Here is a 17,971-nt window from a genome sequence, read left to right on the forward strand (position 1 = left end):
CCTTGATCCCAAATCCTCCCCAGCATGGCTCCTTCTCCTTTCCTCGCCCTCCTCGCCCTCCTGGCCTCCTTCCTTCCATTTCTAGCCGTGGCCTCGTCCGAGACTCACTATCAGCAGGGATCCAAGGTGATGCTCTACGTGAACAAAGTGGGGCCTTACCACAACCCCCAGGAGACCTACCATTACTACCAGCTCCCCGTCTGCTCCCCAACTCCCATCCGCCACAAAAGCCTGACCTTGGGGGAAGTGCTGGATGGGGACCGCATGGCCGAGTCCATGTACGAGATCCACTTCCGGCAGAATGTCGAGACGAAGATCCTTTGCAAGAAGAAGCTCTCCCCGGATGAGGTAAATCCGCGCCCCCCCCCAAAAAAAAACGTGGATTGCGGTATGAAGGGGTCCCTGGTGCAGCCTGAGCGTGGCTGGTTTTCTTGCAGACGTTTCAGGGCCCAACTAGGGAACATCATCAGTGCTAGAAGGGAGGAGGAGGAGGAGGAGGAGGAGGAGGAGGAGGAGGAGGAGGAGGAGGAGGAGAACTAATGGATCCTTGGTGCTGTCTGAGCTTGCTTGCTCTCTTGCAGACATTTCAGGACCCAACTAGGGAACATCATCAATGCTAGAAGGGAAGGGGGATTGTGGAGACAGGAGGAGGAGGACGACGACGACTGTGGGGTCCTTGGTGCTCTCTGAGCTTGGCAGTTTCCTTGCAGACGTTTCATGACCCAACTAGGGAATGTCATCAGTGCTACAAAGGCAGTAGGGTTTGCAGAGGAAGAGGAGGAGGAGGACGGTGGGGTCCTTGGTGCTCTCTGAGCTGGGTGGTTTTCTTGCAGAGGTTTCATGACCCAACTTAGGGAACATCAACAGTGGTAGAAGGGAAAGGAGGAGGAGAAAAGGAAGAAGAGGAAGAAGAAGAAGGAGAAGAAGAAGAAGAAGAAGAAGAAGAAGAAGAAGAAGAAGAAGAAGAAGAAGAAGAAGAAGAAGAAGAAGAAGAAGAAGTACTACTACTGCTACTACTACTACTGTGGGGTCCTTGGTGCTCTCTGAGCTGGTTTGTTTCCTTGCAGACGTTTCATGACCCAGCTAGGTCACATCATCAGTGCTAGTAAGGAGTGCTGTTTGCTGTCTGTTTATATTCCGGTGTCCTGCCTCCCTGCAGGGGAGGGGGCCGGTCTTAGGCACCCTTTGGTGGGGCTGTTTACCGATGGCTCTGTGGCAGTTTCTTGATTCGGGTATTTTTTTATTTGACGGTTGGTCTGAAGGCGATCTTAGTAAGGCCACATCTGGAATCCTGCATCCAGTTTTGGTCACGTGACCCAAAAAAAAAAAAAGAGGTTGAGACTTTGAAAGGAAAGTGCAGAGAAGAGCAACTAAATTGATTAAAAGGCCTGGAGACTAAAACATCGGAAGAACGCTTGCAGGAATCGGGTACGGCCAATCTAGAGAAAAGAAGGACTTAGGGGGGACACCATAGCAGTATTGCAGTATTTGGGGGGGCTGTCACACAAAAGGGGGGTCCACCTATTCTCCAAAGCACCAGAAGGCAGGACAAGCAGCAACGGATGGAAACTCATCAAGGAGAGAAGCAACCTGGAACTAAGAAGAAACTTCCTAACAGTCAGAACAATCAATCAGCTCTGACTGAATGGTGGGGAATGGAAGGATTTATACTCCTTGCAGACAGCTGGTCATTTGCCCTCTTGTAGAGAGTCGTTGAGGCCGCTTGGAGGTTTATCTGTGTCCTCAGGGTCCACCTGAGTGGTGCAAATGGGTGTGAAGCCTCCTTGGCTGCCGGACGTTTGCTGCCCTGTGTCCTCATCCTGCAGCCGAGCGGTCTCCACCCCCATTTGTATCATTCAGATCACCCTGAGGACACAGATAAACCTCCAAGTGGGCTCAACGACTCTCTAAAAAGAAGGCAAATGACCGGCTGTCGGCAAGGAGTATAAATCTTCCATCCGTTCCATTCAGTCAGAACTGAAGAAGCTTCTGGGATGAGAAGTGAAACATCGAACCTGTTGTGATTCCGTGTCAGCCTGCGATCCCGGTAGTTTGAGTCTGGGGCAGGGGTAGGCAACCTTGTCTCTTTTATGACTTGTGGACTTCAACTCCCAGAATTCCTGAGTCAACATGGCTGGTTCAGGAATTCTGGGTGTTGAAGTCCACAAGTCATAAAAGAGCCAAGGTTGCCTATCCCTGGTCTGGGGAATCGGAGGAGGAGGAGGAGGAGGAGGAGGAGGAGGAGGAGGAGGAGGAGGAGGAGGAGGAGGAGGAAGGCTCTGATGAACTGCAGGACTGGCAAACTAATGAAGAGGCTGGTCCACTTGTGATCAAGCTGAGAGCCAGCTGCGCTGGGAAGCTGAGTCAGACTCGGAGGATGCACAGCTGAGAGACCTCAGAGATGCTCGTAAACGTAGACAGGTCACACGAGTAGGACAGAGGGAGGCAACGGGGCGACTCCAGGGGAGGAGGAGAAAGCAGTGAGAAGCCACGCCTTGGGGGCTGTATAACAAAAAAGGGAATGTGTGGGCAGGGCTGGTTGCTGGAGGCAACCGTTTGCAAAGAACTTCAGTGTCAAGAGATCGTGGTCTGTTTATTTTGCCAGTGAGTTATTTGTGCTCCGTTTGGGTTTTGGACAAGGTCTTCGTTGGAAAAGGTTTCTGTTGCTTTTCTTTTTCTGAGACAATTATCAGGTCTGTAACTCATATAAAAAGGGTTTGTTTTCCAGTCTACTGTTAAAAGAGGGGGTTGTCTTTGTGTAGTAACAAGGACGTACGTAGGCCGGGAAAGAACAGAACAAACGAACAACAAAGACCAGTTGCCTCCTGAAAAAGCACCTTTGGGACGACCAAGCCTAGAACAGGGGTCTTCAAACCTGGCCCTTTTATGACTTGTGGACTTCAACTCCCAGAATTCCTCAGCCAGTTGAAGTCCACAAGTCATAAAAGGGCCAGGTTTGAAGACCCCTGTCTTAAAACATGCTGGCTGAGGTATTCTGGGAGTTGAAGTCCACAAGTCCTCAAAGGGCCACGTTTGAAGACCCCTGACCTAGAAGATTGCGAATCTTCGTAGAATTAAGAGAGTTGGTGGCTTCAACCTCTGAGGTCTGGTAGAACTCATATTTTCTTTCAGCTCCGGGTTGACTTCTCTTCCTTCCTTCCTTCCTTCCTTCCTTCCTTCCTTCCTTCCTTCCTTCCTTCCTTCCTTCCTTCCTTCCTTCCTCAGGTAGAGCGCCTCCGCCAGGCCATCGAGGAACTCTACTACTTTGAATTTGTGGTGGACGACTTGCCCCTCCGTGGCTTTGTGGGCTACATGGAGGAAAGCGGCTTCCTGCCGCATACCCACAAGATTGGCCTCTGGACCCACTTGGACTTCTACCTGGAGTGGAACGGCGATCGTATCGTCTATGCCAACGTCAGCGTTCGCAACGTCAAACCCACCAGCTTGGACGACATCCAGGGCGTGCTGCCCGTCACCTACACCTACAGCGTCCATTGGTCGGAGACCAGCGCAGAACGTCCAGGGGAACGCCGAGGAAGCCACAGCGGGGACGACGGCTTCTTCCCTCACACCCTGGAGATCCACTGGCTCTCCATCATCAACTCCATGGTGCTGGTGTTCCTGCTGGTGGGCTTTGTGGTGGTCATCCTCATGCGGGTCCTCAAGAACGACCTGGCGCGCTACAACCTGGACGAGGAGGCCTCTTCGTCCTCCTCAGGAGATGACTTTGACCAAGGGGACAACGGGTGGAAGATCATCCACACGGACGTCTTCAGGTTCCCGGCGTATCGCAGCCTCCTCTGTGCCGTGTTGGGGGTGGGCAGCCAGTTCCTGGCCTTGGCCACCGGCATCATCGTGATGGCCCTGCTGGGCATGTTCAACGTCCACCGACACGGGGCCATCAACTCGGCCGCCATCCTCCTCTATGCTCTGACCTGCTGCATCTCTGGCTATGTGTCCAGCAGCTTTTATCGCCAGATCGGTGGCGAGCGGTGGGTCTGGAATATACTGCTGACCACCAGCCTTTTCTCCGGTGAGGTTCCATCTCCTCCGGTGTTTGGAGGCAGTCATCCATCACTTCCTTTGGGGTGGTCCTTTTCCCTTAGCAAAAAGATAGGGATGCTCTAGCCCTTCTTTATGGTACATTTTATTGGGAGGACTTCTTCACAGTGCAGCAGTTTGGAGAATGACAGCTCCTTTATGACTTGTGGACTTCAACTCCCAGAATTCCTGAGCCAGCCGTGCTGGCTAAGGAATTCTGGGAGTTGAAGTCCACAAGTCATAAAGGGTCCGTCATTCCCCATCCCTGTGCTAGTGGCAAATTTTGAGGGTTCTCTTCTACGGTGGAAACTCGCGAGCAGTGATTCCAAGCCTTGGCAAGGAATTCTGGGAGTTGAAGTCCACCCATTTTAAAGCAGGCTGGCTGGAGAAATCTGGGTGTTGAAGTAAACAAATCTTAAAGCATGCTAGCTGGGGAATTCTGGGTGTTGAAGTCCACCTTTGTTAAAGCATGCTGACTGAGGGGTTCTGGGAGGTGAAGTCCACACATCTTAAAGCAGGCTGGCTGGGGAATTCTGGGTGTTGAAGTCCACGCTTCTTAAAGCATGCTGACTGAGGGATTCTGGGAGGTGAAGTCCACCCTTCTTAAAGCATGCCGACTGAGGGATTCTGGGAGGTGAAGTCCACCCATCTTAAGGCAGGCTGGCAGGAGAATTCTGGGTGTTGTAGTCCACCCATCTTCAAGTCGTCCAAGTTGAGAAACACTGCTCTAGGATGGATGGATGGATGGATGGGTGGATGGATGGATAGATAGATAGATAGATAGATAGATAGATAGATAGATAGATAGATAGATAGATAGATAGATAGATAGGACAGACAGACAGACAGACTGAAAGAGAGATAACAGCCCTGTTTTTCTCTCTCCTCTTCATCCTCTGAGCAGCTCCCTTCTTCCTGACCTGGAGCGTGGTGAACTCCGTCCACTGGGCTAACGGCTCCACCCAGGCCCTGCCGGTCTCCACCATCTTCCTCCTGCTGACCGTCTGGCTGCTGGTGGGCTTCCCGCTGACAGTCATCGGCGGCATCTTCGGCAAGAACCGGGCTGCGCCCTTCGACGCCCCCTGTCGGACCAAGAACATCGCCCGGGAAATCCCCGCGCAGCCCTGGTACAAGTCCACGCTGGTGCACATGACCATCGGGGGCTTTCTCCCCTTCAGGTGAGACGCAGGGGGTCCTCGACTTAACGGCCAGAAGCGGGAGCGGAATTTCCGTCGCCGAGCCAGGCGGTCCTTCGGGCGAGTCCCGCCTGATTTGACGACTCTTTCGGGCCGCGGGAGGTTTTTTTTTAAGCGAATCCCTTTCAGCCCAGCTTCCCCCGTTGACTGCGCTGGTCGGAAGGCCGCAGATGGCCACCGCGTGACCCTCGGACACGGCAGCCGTCGTAAAAGGCATCACTAGCCGCCAAGCGCCTAAATTTTGACCGGGTGGGTGCGGCTGCGACGGTCATCCGTGCAAGGGCTGGGTGCAAGTCCCTCCTTCCCCTGCTGTTGTAATTTCCGACGGGCGCTGAAGGAAGGGTTACAAGTTGAGGACCACCTGTATCGTTGTGCTCCAGTGCCTTGACTTCCCCCTCCCCCCTCACTGTTTCCTGGTGATGGAAAAAGGGGGGGTGTCAATCCCCCCTGCCCGTTGCTACTTCTCCTTAGTGTGCCCTCCTCACTCTAGAGCCGTGTTTCCCAACTCCCAGAATTCCCCATCCAGAGTTACAGTTAAAGGAAGGAAGGATATAGAAAGAAGGGGAAGGAGGGAGGGGGGGAGGAAGGAAGGGGAGGGAGGGAGAAGGAAAGGAGGGAGGGAGAAAGGAAGAGAGAGGAAGGAAGGAGGGAGGGAAGGAAAGGTGGAAGGAAGGGAGCGAGGAAGGGAGGGAGGGAGAAAGGGGAGGGAGAAGAAGAGGAAAAGAAAGGAAAGGAAAGAGTAAGGAAAGAAGGAAGGAAGGGGAGGGAGAAGAGAAGGAAAGGAGTAAGGAAGAAAATGAAAGGGAGGGAAGGGGAGGTAGAAGGAAAGGGAGGGAGAAAGGAAGAGAGAGGAAGGAAAGAAAGGAAGGGGAGGTAGAAGGAAAGAAGGAAAAACGAAGGGGAAGGAGAAGGAGAGGGAGGGAGGGAGGGAGGAAAGGAAAAAGGGAGGGAGAAGGAAAGGAAAGGTGGAAGGAAGGAAAGGAGGGAGTGAGGAAGGAAGGGGAGGGAGAAGAAAAGGAAGGGGAGGGAGGAAGGAAGGAAGGAAGGAGAAGGAGAGAGGAAGGGAGGGGGGAGGAAGGGAGGGAGGGAGGAAGTAAGGAGATGGGAATGAGGAGAGAGGAAGAAAGGAAGGAAGGAGATGGGAATGAGAAGGAGAAGGAGAAGGAGAGAGGAAGGGAGGGATTAAGGAAGGAAGGAAGGAAGGAAGGAAGGAAGGAAGGAAGGAAGGAAGGAAGGCCGGCCATCACAGTGGGATTCCGAAGTTGGGATGCCATGGGGAGTCGTGAAGCCTGGCTGGGGAATTCTGGGAGTTGAAGTCCACCCACCTTCCAAGTTGCCACGGTTGAGACGACCCCCTTTTGGACACTCAGAAGGAAGACGCCTTCCAGGCTGAGCCCCCCCCCCAGGATCCGTGCCCGACTCTCAGCAACTCCCCTCTTTCCTCCGCAGCGCCATTTCCGTGGAGCTGTACTACATCTTCGCCACCGTCTGGGGCCGGGAGCAGTACACCCTGTACGGCATCCTCTTCTTCGTCTTCGCCATCCTGCTGAGCGTCGGGGCCTGCATCTCCATCGCCCTCACCTACTTCCAGCTCTCGGGCGAGGACTACCGCTGGTGGTGGCGCTCCATCTTGAGCGCCGGCTCCACTGGCCTCTTCATCTTCCTCTACTCCGTCTTCTACTACACCCGTCGCTCCAACATGTCCGGCACGGTGCAGACGGTGGAGTTTTTCGGCTACTCGCTGCTGACCGGCTACGTCTTCTTCCTCATGCTGGGCACCATCTCCTTCTTCGCCTCTCTGAAGTTCATCCGTTACATCTACGTCAACCTGAAGATGGACTAGGCACCCTTCCGTGGGCTCCTTTGTGGCTCGGCCGGACGTGGGCAGTCCACAGACCACATCCGGCCTTGCTTTGGGAGTCTCTTTCCGGCCGGCTTCTCCAACCGAGCTCGGAAAACACCGGCTATTTATGATTCGTTCCTTTCTCGGCTGGGCTTTGGGTGGGAGTCCCGGCCTACCGTCGTGGTCCTCACTCAGCTGCCACAAAACGGGACCACCGGAGCAGCCTCAAGTTCTCTCCTGCTGGTCAGGACAGGTAGCCAATCAGCGACCCTCCGACGCGTCCTCTAGCCAATCAAATATCCTCTGCTACAGGATCATCTCTCCTGCCTTTTTAAAGTTAAAAACTGCCTTCCTGCATTGAACTGAATTGCCCGCTGGTAGGAATGGGAACAATTCGAGATTTTTCATTTCTCCCCCACCCACCACCCGGCTTCAGTTCAACACACACATATACCTAGATGTTTAATTATTATTATTTTTCCCCTGTTGATTATCAGCTAGAAGCTCCAGACTTCTTGATATTTCATTATTTTTCTCCTGTTGACTGTATCAGTTCAATGGATAGAAGCTACATTAACACACATATTCTCAGATATTTTATCATTTCCCCCCCCCACACACACACACCTGTTGATTATCAGATAGGAGCTACATTTCATTCAATACACATTTCTAGATATTTTACTATTTTTTCCCTGTTGACTTTATCATCAGTTCAATGGATAGAAGCTACAACTGGCTCAAGACACACATTCCTAGATATTTTATCATTTTCCCCCTGCTGACTATCTGATCAGTTAAACGGATAAAAGCTACATTTAGTTCAACACACATATTCTTAGACATTTTATCATTTTTTCCCTTGCTGACTATCTGATCAGTTAAACGGATAAAAGCTACATTTAGTTCAACACACATATTCTTAATATATTTTATCATTTTTTCCCTTGCTGACTATCTGATCAGTTAAACGGATCAAAGCTACATTTAGTTCAACACACATATTCTTAGATATTTTATCATTTTTTCCCTTGCTGACTATCTGATCAGTTAAACGGATCAAAGCTACATTTAGTTCAACACACATATTCTTAGATATTTTATCATTTTTCCCTTGCTGACTATCTGATCAGTTAAACGGATAAAGGCTACATTTAGTTCAACACACATATTCTTAATATATTTTATCATTTTTCCCTTGCTGACTATCTGATCAGTTAAATGGATAAAAGCTACATTTAGTTCAACACACATATTCTTAATATATTTTATCATTTTTTCCCTTGCTGACTATCTGATCAGTTCAATGGATAAAGGCTACATTTAGCTCAACACACATATTCTTAATATATTTTATCATTTTTTCCCTTGCTGACTATCTGATCAGTTCAATGGATAAAGGCTACATTTAGCTCAACACACATATTCCTAGCTACTTTTATCACTTTTTTCCCTTCTGCTTATCTGATCAATAGATAGAAGCCAAATTTGGTTTCCATATACATTTCTAGGTATTTTTCCCTGTGGTCTCTATATATCAGTTCAAGAGGTAAAACCTATGTTCTGTTCAACACACCTCCCTTTCCTCTAATGCATTCCCTCTCTCCCCAGAGGATTCAGAAAACGCGAACACGTTTTCATCTCGTTCCCCCCTTTTTTCCCCCAGCGTTCTTGTTCAGCTTCAGGAAGAGATCCCAGCTAGCCATAACCGGGCACTTTCAAACCTGTCCTAGCATAGAAAGAGAAGGATCAACAGGCTGATCTCACCCAGATCAAACTAGGTCCTGATAGCCCAGAGACACGTTTGAAGATCAGAATTCAGGAGAATTTGACTTGGTTGGGACAGCCCTAACCCTTTGGGGTTAGCTTTCCCAGGCTGCTATGGTCCAGAATATTCTCAATTTCGCACTCTTAGGGCTGATGGGAATTGTGCTTGGAGAGCAACGGGGATTTCCTTCAACCAGGTACCATTTTGGCGAAGAGAAATAAAAACTCCACTTTCTCCCCGTCGGAGGGCATTGGGAGATTCCGTGAAATTTGGGGTGGGGGTGGGGGCTGCATCCAAGCTGGTTTTAATTTCGTGCAACTTTTTAAGGGCCACTGATGAGATTGGTAGAAGTAATCGGATAATTGTCTTCAGGGATCTGTACAAAGGATTTGGTGCAATGTTTTTCAAACTCGGGAGCTGTAAGATGTCTGGGACTTCACGCGGTGGCCATCTGCGGCCTTCCGACCAGCCAGGGGAGTTCTGGGAGTTGAAGTCCACCCATCTTTACAGCTCCCGAGTTTGAAAAACACTTAATGGGTTTCTGCTGTCGAATGTCGTCACCTGGTTAAATGATATCGTTTGTCCTCCGTCAAACGACTCTTTTCACTCTTTCACTAAGATGTTTTTCTTCCACACCTTTTCCTGACAAGGTGTCTGGCACTCTCTCCCAGGACAGGTGAGAGAGAGAAAAAAAATCCCGTCTCTCCCTACCTGGGCGAAAAAAAAATATATATTATATTAAGGGGGGAAAAAGAAGTATATATAAGGAATTATGTATATTAGCAAAGGTTGAAGTTGGGTTATTTTTTAATTTGACGTCTCGGTTTTGCGTTTCTTTTTACAGATCTTGAAGTTAAATTTTATTAATAAAAAGGAAATGGAAAAAAAACTCACAAAAACAGCCCAGATTCTGCCTTTTTCTCTACGCTGCTCTGTTCCGTCTCCTGCCTTTCGAACAGGGGGTTGCTGGGAGTTGAAGTCCACCCGTCTTAAAAATCGCGATAGCGGTTATACGGGTAATCCTGCACGACCACAACTGAGCCCCAAATTTCTGTCGCTAAGCGAGACGGTTGTTAAAAGTTGAGTTTTGCCCCATTTTGCAACCTTCCTTGCCGCCCTTGTGAACAGAGTCGCTGCCGTTGTTAAGCTAGTTCAGATGGTTGTTCAATTATTATTATTATTATTATTATTATTATTATTATTATTATTATTATTATTATTATTACTATTACTATTATTATTATTATTAATTAAATTTTTATACCGCCCTTCTCCCGAAGGACTCAGGGCGGTGTACAGGGCAATAAATATCAAAATGTAAATACAAAAGTTAAAAAAAGAGTTAAAAGGAATTAAATAATTATGCCCAATATAATACAATAATAAAAGTGTGTTAAAACTAAATCCAACCCCAAACCCATCAGACCAGGCCAGATTGTTCAAATAAATAAGTTTTTACATCGCGCCGGAAGGAGCGAAGGTCGGGGGCCATCCGGAGCTCAACCGGCAAGCGGTTCCACAGGTCCGGCTGAATGAATCCGGCTTCCCCATTGGCTGCTTGGTTTTGCCGGAAGGTTGCAAAAGGGGAGTCACGTGAACCTGGGACGCTGCGACCGTTGTTAACTGCATGTCAGTTGCCGAGCCGCCGAATTTTGATCCCAGGGATGCGGTGTGTGAAAAAAACCGTCAAAAGTTATAACCACCGTTATAATTTTGATAGTCCCTAAAAAAGGAACGGCTGTTAAGTTGAGGCAGGTATTTGTAGGATCAGCGTCTAAGAAGGGTTTAATAATTCGTTAATTAATAATTAATAATTATCATTAAAAATAATAATCGTTAAAAAATTGGTTACCCCTTTGTCTCCCCTTCACAGACACCCAAAGCCCCTTTACGAACCCGAAGTCTTCTGCAAACAGTTGCGAGAAACCGCAACTCATAGATTTAAAGCTGATTTAAAGCTGATTTAAAGCTCGGTAGAGCTTCCGTGCCCAGCCGCAGTCTACCTGGGTCCCTCCGTCATCCAAAGAAAAGGCTCGCGGGAGGAAAAGGAAGAACTATCTGAGCGTCGTCTCCCAACACGGGCAAAAAAAAACAAAATTTTGCGAATTTGCAGCCGGGCAATACCCAGATTGCCAAAAAATTGCACGCTTTGGATCTTTGGATGAAATAAAATTGGGCTCATCCCTCCACCCAGCCAAAGAGCTGGAGAGCCCTATCTTCTCTAAGGGAGAAGCAGATGCCTCTGAGCATGAGCAGAGCGTTTCCCCTGCCTGGCGTCCCTTGCCAGGGAGTCTTGGCTTGATGGGTTGGGTGGTTCCAGTGGGTTTTTTATTGGGCTCAGCCTCCAACCCCATAGACGAGGAAAGAAACAGATTTTATGCCCCTATCTAACAAGAGAAGCAGATGCCTCTGAACATGCGCAGAGTGCTTTCTCTAACTGGCCTCCCTTCCCAGCTGCTCTCAGCTGGCCGGGTGGGTTGGGTAGGCGCTCAACCTCCAAGCACAGATAAGAGGGAGGGAGGAAGGAAGGAAAGAAAGAAAGAAAGAGAAAAAGGAAGAAGGAAGGAAAGAAAAGAGAAAAACGAAGGAAGGGAAGGAAGAGGAAGGACGGATGAAAGGAAGGAAAAGGAAAGAAAGAAAGAAAGAAGAAAGAAAGAAAGAAAGAAAGAAAGAAGGAAGGAAGGAAGGAAGGAAGGAAGGAAGGAAGGAAGAAAAAGAAAAAAAAGGAAGGAAGGAAGAGGAAGGAAGGAAAAGGATAGAGAAAGAAAGAAAAAGAAAGAAAAGAAAGAAAGAAAGAAAAAGAAAAAGAAAGAAAAGGAAGGAAGGAAGAGGAAGGAAGGAAAAGGATAGAGAAAGAAAGAAAAAGAAAGAAAAGAAAGAAAGAAAGAAAAAGAAAAAGAAAGAAAGAAAAGGAAGGAAGGAAGAGGAAGGAAGGAAAAGGATAGAGAAAGAAAGAAAAGAAAGAAAGAAAGAAAGAAAAAGAAAGGAAGAAAAGGAAGGAAGGAAGAGGAAGGAAGGAAAAGGATAGAGAAAGAAAGAAAGAAAGAGAAAGAAAGAAAGAAAGAAAGAAAGAAAGAAAGAAAGAAAGAAAGAAAGAAAGAAAGAAAGAAAGAAAGAAAGAGAAAGGCCCTCTCTCACGGGGAAGATGCCTCTGAGCATGTGCAGAGCCCTTTCCCTGACTGACCTCCCTTCCTGAGGGACGGGGGGGGGGGCAAATTGGGCGGTTGCAGTACGTCCTCCGCACCTGAACGGCGCTGGAGCTGCGCGCTTCCGGTTCTCCCTTTTAGCCCACCCCCGGAAGCCGCGTCTTGTCTGCTCCACACGTGCTGGGAGTTTGGAGGCTTGGCAGCCGCCGCTGGCCACGCTCCGCCCGGGAAGTCCTCCGCCTTCCTCGCCCCTTTTCTCTCCCCTTTCCATGCCCCCCGGCCCGGCCTTCCCCCGCCTGCCTTCTCCCGCAGCCCCATGGCAGCCCAAGCGGAGCTGGAGCAGATCCTGGCGCTCCTGCTGCAGCCTGACAATGCCGTCATCCAACAGGTAGAGCGGCAGGCAGGTGGGGACGGAGGGGGGCATTGGGAGCTTTCGGGGTGTGGGTGTGGGGGGGGGCGCGTTGGCCGTGGGAGGCGACTTACAACAGTTCGCTTAGGGACCCAAGTGGGGAAAAAAGTGACTTACGACCGTTATTCACACTTACGACCATTGCATCACCCGCCATGGGCACCTGATCAAAATTTGGACGTTTTTGAGAAGAGACTGGAGAGCCACTTGTCTGAAATGGTTGGCCTAGATGACCTCCAAGGTCCCTTTCAGCTCTGTTATTCTACTCTATTCTGTATTTTATTATTTCTATTCTATTCTCCATTCTATTCCATTCCATTCCATTCTATATTCTATTCTATATTCTATTATATTCTTATTCTATTCCTTATTTCTATTCTATTCCATCCCATCCCATCCTATTCTATTCTATTCCTTAATTCTATTCTATTCCATTCCATTCTATATTCTATTCTATTCTGTTCCGTTCCGTCCCGTCCCGTCCCGTCCCGTCCCGTCCCATCCCATCCCATCCCATCCCATATTCTATTCTATATTCTATTCTATTCTTATTCTATTCTTTAATTCTATTCTATTCTATTCTATTCTATTCTATTCTATTCTATTCTATTCTATTCTATTCTATTCTATTCTATTCCATTCCATTCCATTCCATTCCATTCCATCCCATCCCATCCCATCCCATCCCATCCCATCCCATCTTCCATTCCATCTTCCATTCCATATTCCATTCCACATTCCATTCCATTCCATTCCATTCCATTCCATTCCATTCCATTCACCATTTTTCACATGACCATTGCATCGTCCCCCATGGTTGTCTGATCAAAATTTGGATGCTTGCAACTGATTTGTAATTTATAACCGGTGCAGCCTCGATGGGGTTCATGCGATCCTCTTTTGCGACCTTCCGACGAGTGGGGGTGGGGAGAGCCAGATTCCCTAAACAAACCGTGTGACTTACTTAACTGCTGCGATTCGCCTAACAGTCGTGCCAAGGAAAGTCGTAAAACAGCAAAACTCGCTTGACAAATGTCTCGCTTTACAAGAGAAATGCTGGGCTTGAGAGTAGTCATAAGTTGAGGACTGCTTGTAATGCCATTTTTTTCCCTCGGAGGGTGTGTGTGGAAGTTAGGGGTGTGAATGGGTTGGTTGGGTTTCTTCCTCTTTGTTTTTCACATTTGGACACTTTAAGGCGGGTGGACTTCAACTCCCAGAATTCCCCAGCCAGCATGGGGAACTGGGGGCAGTGGGGGTGGAGGGTAGCCAGGTTTGAACAATTGGGAGGGTTTCTTTCTCTTTGATGACTTGTGGACTTCAACTCCCAGAATTCCTCAGCCAGCGTGAGGGAACTATGACCCCCTTTATGACTTGTGGACTTCAACTCCCAGAATTCCTCAGCCAGGCACGCTGGCTGAGGAATTCTGGGAATTGAAGTCATTGGCACCCTTCAGTCTCGAGAGACTATGGTATTGTGCTCAGGAAAGAGGCCCTAAAGCAGCATCTGGTGTGGCTAAAAAGGCCAATTCGAGAGTGGCAGGCCCTTCCACACTGAGGGACTGCCTCAGCCTGCCGCGTCAGGCCATGCTGGCTGAGGAATTCTGGGAGTTGAAGTCCACAAGTCATCAAAGGGCCACATTTGAAGACCCCTGGTCTGGATTCAAGCCCGCAGTTTCATCAAAATGGCCGACTGAGGAATTCTGGGAGTTGAAGTCCACAGTTCATCAAAGGGCCAAGTTTGAAGACCCCTGGCCTAGCACGGTGCTTTTCAATCTTGACAACTTTTAAGACGTGTGGACTTCAACTCCCAGAATCCACAAAGTTGCCAACTTTAGTTTGTGCTGGTCTAGCACAATTTCCTCTCCCTTGCCTTTTCTTTAATTAATCAGCATAAGGAAGGAAAATAAAAAGCAAACAACTAAAGACATGACAGGCTTACAACAGGTCGTTTAGTGACTGCCCAAGGTCACAACGGCAGTGAAAAAAGTGACTTATGATTGGGGTTTTTTTCACACTTACGACCACTGCAGCATCCTCAGAGTCATGTGATCATAATTCAGCCGCTTGGCCGCTGCCTCATATTTATGACGGTCGCAGTGTCCTGGGCTCACGTGATTCCCTTTTGTGACCTTCTGACAAACCAAGTCTATGGGGGGGAAGCCTGGTTCACTTAACCAGGTTACTGACCCGACAATTGCAGTGATATATAGTGATTTAATAAATCAGCTTTTACAAATAGAAGTGAAATATACACCGATTAGAAAAGATGTTATAGGTAGATGTCATAAGATAGGCAAGCAGTACAGTATTTTTATAACATGTGAAATACGAAAATATTGGGATGATGTATTGAAATAGAAAATTTGGATATTTAGATGCTAAATACTGAGAAAATGATGACTGATAAGAATTGTTCGAATATTAGGGAGAAAGTAAGCTAAAACAAAGATTATGACAATAGAATATATGGTGAACTAATAAGATGATTTTTCTAAAAATGACACATGTTGGTAAGAAAAAAAATCACGTACGGACGCTATTATTGTTGGACAAGCATGGAAGAAAATGTTTATATTTCATCATGTATGCATCAAAAATATTAAAAATTATATTTGTTTAAGGTTGAAGAAGGAGAACTCTATTGGGAGAAGAGGTCAAAGAAGTATACTATTAATATACTAATTATGGAAGTATAAAAATTAATTATTATTGACTGTTAACTACTATTGCTTGTGTGTGTGTGTGTGTGTTTTTAAAAAAATTATGAACCAAGACAACACACTGTATACAGCAGACACTAAGGGTTGTTATTGTAAAAAATCAATGAAACATTTTTAATAATAAAAAAAGCAATTGTGATTCTCTTTGCAACTGAGGCAAGAAAAGTCATAAAATGGGAAAAACTCGCTTAACAACATAAATTGTGTACATTCGAGGGCTTCTGCTAAAGTTTTACACTAGTTTCAGTAAAGGATGGCTGTATTTCATGACCAAGTGTCATTATATTATTTATGTATATATGCATTCATGTGCGTAGACCAGAGGTCTTCAAACTTGGCCCTTTTATGACTTGTGGACTTCAACTCCCAGAATTCCTCAGCCAGGCACGCTGGCTGAGGAATTCTGGGAGTTGAAGTCCACAAGTCATAAAAGGGTCATAGTTCCCTCACTCTGGCTGAGGAATTCTGGGAATTGAAGTCCACAAGTCATGAAAGGGTCATAATTCCCTCACGCTGGCTGAGGGATTCTGGGAGTTGAAGTCCACAAGTTGTAAAAGGGACATAGTTCCCTTACGCTGGCTGAGGAATTCTGGGAATTGAAGTCCACAAGTCATGAAAGGGTCATAATTCCCTCATGCTGGCTGAGGAATTCTTGGAGTTGAAGTCCACAAGTCATCAAAGGGTCACAGTTCCCTCATGCTGGCTGTTTGAAGAGCCCTGCTTGAAGCCTTCAAGCCAAGTTTGAAGAGCCCTGCTTGAACTTCAACTCCCAGAATTCCTCAGCCAGGCACGCTAGCTGAGGAATTCTGATAGTTGAAGTCCACAAGTCATAAAAGAGTCATAATTCCCTCACCCTGGCTGAGGGATTCTGGGAGTTGAAGTCCACAAGTCATCAAAGGGCCAAGTTTGAAGACCCCTGATATAAAATGTGTACTAAAAATATATAAAAGCAACAAGATAAAGGATTAAAACAATAAAACAACATTAACGCCATTTTTTTAGTATATCATCTTGGGTTTTAAGCAACTCAACACAAGGTTTTCATTGAGTTGTTAGAGCTACAGGTTTGTTTTTTTCCCCAGTGTGGAAGGAAACTGCCCACTGAACAGAAATGAATTGTCTCCATTTTCTGGCTAAAATTTGTGGCCCTGAAAAAAAATCTAATTTACAGGTAGTCCTCAAGTTATCAGGATTTCTGTTGCCACGCAAGGAGGTTGTTACGTTCGTTTTTGCCCATTTTACGACTTTTTTTTTGCCCCGTTAAGCAAATCATTGTAATTGATAAGTGAATCATGAGGGCGTTAAGCGAATCTGGCTTCCCCGATTGAAGCTGGCTGGGAAGGTCACCAGTGGGGATAGAAATAGAAAATTTGGATATTTAGATGCTAAATACTGAGAAAATGATGACTGATAAGAATTGTTCGAATATTAGGGAGAAAGTAACCTCAAACAAAGATGTATGACAATAGAATATATGGTGAACTAATAAGATGATTTTTCTAAAAATGACATGTTGGCAAGAAAAAAAATGTCACATACAGACGCTATTATGGTTGGACAAGCATGGAAGAAAATGTTTATATTTCATCATGTATGCATCAAAAATATTAAAAATTATATTTGTTTAAGGTTGAAGAAGGAGAACTCTATTGGGAGAAGAGAAGGTCAAAGAAGTATAGTATTAATCAATATACTAATTATGGTAGTATAAAAATTATTATTGACTGTTAACTACTATTGCTTGTGTGTGTGTGTGTGTGTGTGTTTTTTTTAAAAAAATTATGAACCAAGACAACACACTGTATGCAGCAGACACTAAGGATTGTTATTGTAAAAAATCAATGAAACATTTTTAATAATAAAAAAGCAATTGTAGTGATTCACTTTGCAACTGAGGTAAGAAAAGTCGTAACATGGGACAAACTCGCTTAACAACATGAATTGTGTACATTTGAGGTCTCTAGTAGAGACTAGAGACAATAAATCAATATAGATCAGGAGTCTTCAAACTTGGGCCTTTGATGACTCGTGGACTTCAACTCCCAGAATTCCTCAGGCAGTGTGCCTGGCTGAAGAATTCTGGGAGTTGAAGTCCACAAGTCATCAAAGACCCAAGTTTGAAGACTCCTGATCTATATTGATTTATTGTCTCTAGTCTCTACACGGTTTGAAACATTCCTCCCTTTAGGTTTTGTCAAAAGAGAAGCTTTGGGGGCAAATCCTTCAAAAAAAAAGGGACATTTGGAGCTGGTTTAACGCTTTGCTGCCTGTTCTTTCATCCTACCAGGCGACAGCGCAGCTGAAAGAGGTACTCAAGCAACCGTCAGCTCTTTCCCACCTCTGCCACGTGATGACACATTCACAAGACCCTCAGGTAAGTCACCACGCGCTCTGCCAGGTGAGAAGGAACTCAAACTTAAGCTTAGTTGTAAACATAGGTGGTTGCAAGCGACGAGAAGGGAGAATAGATGTTTATAAGACGAGGTTTTTATACGTGGGTATTGTATGTGTACCCTTCTGAGAGCAGGCAGAAGCATTTCATTTTTAATGTGGGCCAGTGTGCGCACAGTAAAAAGTGACAATAAAGGATATCTTATCTTAAGGTAATTTTTATTGTCATATTTTACTATGAGCACACTGGCCCATGTTAAAAGTGAAATTCTGTTGCCTGCTCTCAAAAGAAAATATATATCTACCCATATACATACATAACACACTCACATATGCTACTGTGTTTCCGCAGAAGTTAGACCCAGCCCAGTAGTAAGCCCTAGCTTGATTTTTGGGGGTGGGCCTAATATAAGCCTTACTCCAAAACTAAGCTCTACTTTGGGGGCAAGGTGGACCC

General features: G+C 46.6%; 2 protein-coding genes across 4 annotated transcripts in view; both read left to right on the plus strand.

Moving 5' to 3' along the window:
• The window catches only part of LOC308677935 (transmembrane 9 superfamily member 1-like), a 12,295-nt gene extending 842 nt beyond the window's left edge, over positions 1–11,453 (plus strand). The window contains exons 1-5 of one of the 2 annotated variants that reach the window (XM_081344651.1): positions 1–348; positions 3,226–4,033; positions 4,946–5,219; positions 6,687–7,333; positions 10,722–11,453. The exon at positions 1–348 is cut by the window's left edge and continues 842 nt beyond it. In XM_081344651.1, coding sequence (XP_081200777.1) covers positions 25–348; positions 3,226–4,033; positions 4,946–5,219; positions 6,687–7,080 — 1,800 coding nt within the window. In that variant the 5' untranslated portion in view covers positions 1–24 and the 3' untranslated portion in view covers positions 7,081–7,333; positions 10,722–11,453. Of the gene's footprint in view, positions 349–3,225; positions 4,034–4,945; positions 5,220–6,686; positions 9,783–9,853; positions 10,243–10,721 lie in introns of those variants that run through there. The other variant, XM_081344652.1, reaches the window with a different exon arrangement.
• Positions 11,454–11,827: 374 nt separating this feature from the next.
• Positions 11,828–17,971, plus strand: part of LOC308677932 (importin-4-like) — a 40,238-nt gene continuing 34,094 nt past the window's right edge. For both annotated transcript variants that reach the window (XM_081344646.1, XM_081344647.1), the window contains exons 1-2: positions 11,828–12,382; positions 17,411–17,497. In XM_081344646.1, coding sequence (XP_081200772.1) covers positions 12,311–12,382; positions 17,411–17,497 — 159 coding nt within the window. In that variant the 5' untranslated portion in view covers positions 11,828–12,310. The remainder of the gene's footprint in view (positions 12,383–17,410; positions 17,498–17,971) is intronic.

The sequence above is a fragment of the Vipera berus genome (assembly GCF_964194415.1).
Source record: "Vipera berus genome assembly, chromosome: Z".
In the NCBI taxonomy this organism is placed as follows: Eukaryota; Metazoa; Chordata; class Lepidosauria; order Squamata; family Viperidae; genus Vipera; species Vipera berus.